Here is a 4,701-nt window from a genome sequence, read left to right as displayed (position 1 = left end):
GGGCAGCGCGGCGCGGTACGTCTCCGTCGTCCTCCACCACAGCGGCAGCCCCAGCAGCACGGCCGTGGCCGCGAAGCAGAGCGCGGCCCGCTGGCCCCGCGCCTTCTCTGCGGGGACACGGGTGAACGCCGAAGGCCAGCCCGACCCGGGTCCCTTCGGCCCGGGTCCCTTCGGCCCGGCCCGGTCCCGCATCCCCCGCCCGGTACCTGCCGCATCCACGGCCGCTGCGCCCGGCGCCGCCGCCGCCATCTTCGCTTCCCTCCCCGAGCGCGAGGGGCGGGGCTCCCTCCCCGCCCAGCCTGTCAGAGCGCCCCGTCTGCGGAGCAGCCAATGAGCGCGGGCTCGCCCGCGCTCTTGGGCAAACGGTAGCGCCAATCAGCGCTCGCTGCGCGCCTCGAGGGGGCGGCCTGCGGCCGCGCCGCTACTACGGGTGCGTCGGAGGGACAAGAGGCCTCGGCGGGGCGGCGCGGAGCGCGCACGCGTAGCGCGAGGGACCGGGGGCTGCCCGGGCGACCCTCGCCCACCCCCCGGTCCCTATACGGCCCCTTTCCCATCCCCGCGGCCCCTCGCCCACCCCCCGGTCCCTATACGGCCCCTTTCCCATCCCCGCGGCCCCTCGCCCACCCCCCGGTCCCTATACAGCCCCTCGCCCACCCCACGGGCCCCTCTAGCCCCCGTGGCGGGTGCGCGTGGGCCGAGGCCGCGCGCAGCTCGTTGCACGGGTGAGCCCCGGGGCGCCCGGCGCGGCGGGAGGCGGAGGCGCGGCGCTGTCGCTACCGTTTATTCGATGTTAGGCTATTCGGTACACGGGGTGCACACGCACAACACGACACGGGCGGCGGGGGCCCCCCCGGGGGCTGTTGGTGTGCGGGGGGAAGGAGGGGGACCCACCGGGACTGGCTGAAGCTACGGCCGGGCAGGGGCACCCCGGGCCTCCCCTCCCGCGGCCGGGCCTCCCCCCGCACCGCGGAGCCCCCCCCCCCCGTAACCAACGGGGGGTGCGGGCGGCACCGTGTCCCCCCGCCCCGGCGCGGGGGGCGGCCCGTGCTGCGCCCCGGGGTGCAAGCGGGTGTGAGCGGTGGCGGGGGGCGCGGGCCGGCGCGCTCAGTACGCGTGGTTGGCCACGTAGAGGGACTGCGCCGCGGCGCCCGACTCGTCGCCGCTGCCCTCGTACTGGCCCAGCGCCGCCAGCCCGTTCACCTGCGGGCAAGGGACGCGTCAGCGAGCGGCCCCCGCGGACGTGGCCCTGGCGGCCCCCATCCCGCGGGGACACGGCCCTTTAGAGCCCCTATCACCCTGTGGGACGTGGTCCTCAGTGTCCCCCATCACCCGCTGGGATGGGGCCCTCGGTGTCCCCCATCCCACGGGGACACGGCCCTTTAGAGCCCCTATCACCCTGTGGGACGTGGTCCTCAGTGTCCCCCATCACCCACTGGGATGGAGCCCTCGGTGTCCCCCATCCCCTGGGAATGCAGCCCTTTAGTGCCCCCATCATCCTGTGGGATGTGGTCCTCAGTGTCCCCCATCACCCCCTGGGGACACGGCCCTTGTTCTCCCCTCTGTACCCTCATGGGATGTGGTCCTCAGTGTCCCCCGCCACCCCATGGGGACACAGTCCTTGTTTTCCCCCATCACTCCACGGGACACGGTCCCTTGTGTCCCCCCATCACCACGTGGGACGTGATCCCTGGTGTCCTCCGTCCCAGGGGGATCCAATCCTTCACCCCATGGGCCTTGGTGCTCAGTGTCCCCCATCATCTCACAGGACGTGACCCTTGGTGTCCTCCATCCCACAAGCACCCAAGCCTTCACCCCATGGGATACAGCGCTCAGCGTCCCCATCTCCCCATGGGGACAGAGCCCTCGGTGTCCCCGCTGGTCGGGGCCGTGTCCCCCGGCAGGGCCGGGCCGTTACCTCGGCGCGCTTGACGAACTCCTCAGTGGCGGCGCTGGCGTTGTCGCGCTGCCCGCGCCAGGCGCTGAGCGCCGACGCCTGCAGCGCCCGCCCGTACGAGAAGGTGAGGGCCCAGGGCCGCGCCAGCGGGCACGTGTTGATGGCGTTGAGGTTGATGGAGGCCTCCTCCTCGCTCTGGCCTCCGGAGAGGAAGGTGACGCCTGCGGGGAGCGGCGTTTCAGCCCCAACAGAGACCCCCGAAACAGGAGCCTGGCCTGTTGCCTCCCGTGGCCATCCCGCTACCTGGGACAGCCGGGGGGACAGTGCGGCGCAGGGCGGTGACGGTGGCCATGGCGATCTCCTCAGGGCTGTACTTGGTGGGGCAGGAGTGGCCCGGGGTCACCATGTTGGGCTTCAGAAGGGTGCCCTCCAGGTAGACGTGGTGGTCACTCAGCGCCTTGTACACGGCCGCCAGCACCTGGCGGGGACAGCGCGCAGTGGGGAGGACGTGGCACAACACGGCCCAGCGCCCGCCCCAGTGCCCACCACGCGACAACGCTCACCTTCTCCGTCACGTACTGGCACCGCTTGAGGTCATGGTCCCCATCCGGCAGGATCTCCGGCTCCACGATGGGCACGATGCCGTTCTGCAAGGCACAGGGTGATGCCAGTGGGTGGAGGGTCCTGGGCATGGCCCCGGTTGTGGAACCCGGTGGGGTGATGCCCAGCCCCAGGGCCTAAGGCCCAACCCTATGGGTGATGTCCAACCCTACGGGTGATGCCCAAACCCACAGGTAGATGCCCAAACCCATGGGCACATGCCCAGCCTTGGCATGCAACCCTTGTCCTTGAAGACGAGTGATGCCCATCACCATAGAATCATAGGGCTGGAAAAGACCTTCAAGATCACCGAGTCCATCCCCATGCCGTGACACCATCCTCATGGGATGACAGATGCCAGCCTGGGCACATACCTGCTGGCAGATGCTGGCGTAGCGGGCCAGCACGTTGGCGTTCTCCATGATGGCGAGGGCAGAGGGGGTGTTGTCGCTGATTTTCAGCACGCAGCGCCACTTGGCGAAGTCAGCGCCATCCTTCTTGTACTGGGCACAGCGCTCGGACAGCCCGTCCAGGCCTGCGAGGTGGCCCATCAGTGCGGCACCCCAAACCCCACACCTCCAACCTGGCACCCCCGAGCCGAGCGCCATCCCAGAGCTGCCACCTCCGAGCCTGGCACTTCAAGCAGTTCCAGATCCAGAATCCCTACACTTGGCACTCCCAAACCCGGCATCTTCAAACACAGAGCCCCCAGACCTGGCACCCCAGCCCTCCCACGTCCCCTACCCTGAGTCGTGGTTTCTCCATCCGTCCCGGCCAGGGGCACAACACCCTTGTCCACCTGCAAAGGGAAGGAGAAGGTCGTGCTGAGTCCCTGCCAATGCCACCAGCCACAAAGAGCCGGCGTGCCGGGGTGCTCCCCCCCCAACCTTGATGCCCACGACGATGCCCTTGTCCTTAATCATCTGCACAAAGGGAGTCCCATCATCAGCCTTCTGGTACATGGTCTCGTGGAAGAAGATGACGCCGCCGATGCATTTCTTGACGCGGCTGTCGGCGCTGAAGAGGATCTGGCGGTACAGCCGGCGGTTCTCCTCCGTGTTCTCCACGCCGATCTGGTTGAGGCGCTTGGCCATGCTCCCTGCGGCCGCAGGGACACCCCGTGAGCCCTGAGCCGGGCTGGCACCCGCTGCAGGGTGGGCAGGGGGCGAGAAAACAAGGGGCTGGACTAGCAGCGGCCGCGGGGACGGTGGCCCCCGACTCACCTACGGACTCATCGGCGGCCAAGATGCCCTTGCCTGGGGCCACGATGCGCAGGGCGATATCCGACAGCTCCTTCTTCTGCTCGGCCGTCAGCGCGGGGTACTGGTGCGTCATGGTGGGGCCTGCGCGGGGACGCGTCACGGGCGGCCGCCACGCGCCCCGGGGGGGCCGCGGCCCCGGGGAGCGCCGGTTACGTAAGCGGCGCCCGCCGCTCGGGCACGGCCGCGTGGAGGAGGCCGGGGAGCTCCCAGCCATTTTGCTGCCTGCTCGCCCGCCCCCAGCCCAGCCATCTTGTAGCGGGGCCCGGCTGCGCAGGGCAGGGAGAGCGGCCCGCACCACGGGGCAGGAACGGCGGGCACGCGATGCCCGGGGGATAACCCGGGGTGCGGGGAGGCGGCGGATGGGGATGCGCCGGGCACGGCGATGCCCTGGCGCCCTGCGCGCACCGGGACGTGCGGGGACGGCGGCGCCCCGGGGAAGGTGACCCCGCCGTCCCCGGAGGCGGCGCCCCCGCCGTCCGGAGCGGCGGATGGCCCGGGAACGGGCAGCCGCGGGGGTGCCCCGGGGCGGCGGTGCCGCGCGGAGGGCGCTGCCCCCGGGGCCGGCGACGTGCGCGAGGCGGCGATGCCGCCGCCGCCGGGTTCCCTTCCCTTCCCTTCCGCTGCGGGATCCCGTCCGCGTGCCCAGCCGCGTCCCGCTGCGCAGGGCTGCGCCTGCCGCAGCGCCCAGCCCGGCGGCGCAGGGACCCCCCCGTCGGGGCCGCCGGCTCCCGCTCCCCCCGCTCCCCGTTACCGTGCAGGAGGGCGGCGGCGGCGGCGGCGGGCGCGGACTGCGGGCTGCGCGCTCCGGCCCCGCGGTAAATGCGCTGCGGTGCCGCAGAGCTACGTGACCGGCGGGGCGGGACGGGGCGGGCCGCGGGGCGGCACCCGCGCCGCTCCCCCCCCCCCCCCCCCCCCTGGTTGGGAGCCTCCCGCTACCTCCTGGGC

The 4,701-nt window shown here is 72.0% G+C and overlaps 2 protein-coding genes across 2 annotated transcripts in view; both read right to left on the bottom strand.

The window, feature by feature from the left end:
- PIGS (phosphatidylinositol glycan anchor biosynthesis class S) overlaps positions 1 to 249 on the bottom strand; it is a 4,116-nt gene extending 3,867 nt beyond the window's left edge. The window contains exons 1-2 of the mRNA XM_026047929.1: positions 207 to 249; positions 1 to 107 (exon numbers count right to left, since the gene is read on the bottom strand). The exon at positions 1 to 107 is cut by the window's left edge and continues 22 nt beyond it. Coding sequence (XP_025903714.1) covers positions 1 to 107; positions 207 to 249 — 150 coding nt within the window. The remainder of the gene's footprint in view (positions 108 to 206) is intronic.
- Positions 250 to 1,055: 806 nt separating this feature from the next.
- On the bottom strand, positions 1,056 to 4,528 carry ALDOC (aldolase, fructose-bisphosphate C). The gene is made up of 9 exons (XM_026047750.1): positions 4,508 to 4,528; positions 3,718 to 3,837; positions 3,382 to 3,593; positions 3,239 to 3,293; positions 2,869 to 3,029; positions 2,458 to 2,541; positions 2,198 to 2,372; positions 1,916 to 2,115; positions 1,056 to 1,200 (listed from the first exon to the last, which is right to left on the bottom strand). The coding sequence occupies exons 2-9, from the start codon at positions 3,827 to 3,829 to the stop codon at positions 1,105 to 1,107; spliced, it is 1,095 nt and encodes a 364-aa protein (XP_025903535.1). The 5' UTR covers positions 3,830 to 3,837; positions 4,508 to 4,528; the 3' UTR covers positions 1,056 to 1,104.
- Positions 4,529 to 4,701: the final 173 nt, after the last annotated feature.

This window comes from Nothoprocta perdicaria, unplaced genomic scaffold, assembly GCF_003342845.1.
Source record: "Nothoprocta perdicaria isolate Ctin4 unplaced genomic scaffold, notPer1 scaffold_50, whole genome shotgun sequence".
Taxonomy (NCBI): domain Eukaryota; kingdom Metazoa; phylum Chordata; class Aves; order Tinamiformes; family Tinamidae; genus Nothoprocta; species Nothoprocta perdicaria.
This window is presented reverse-complemented; position numbering and strand designations above follow the sequence as displayed.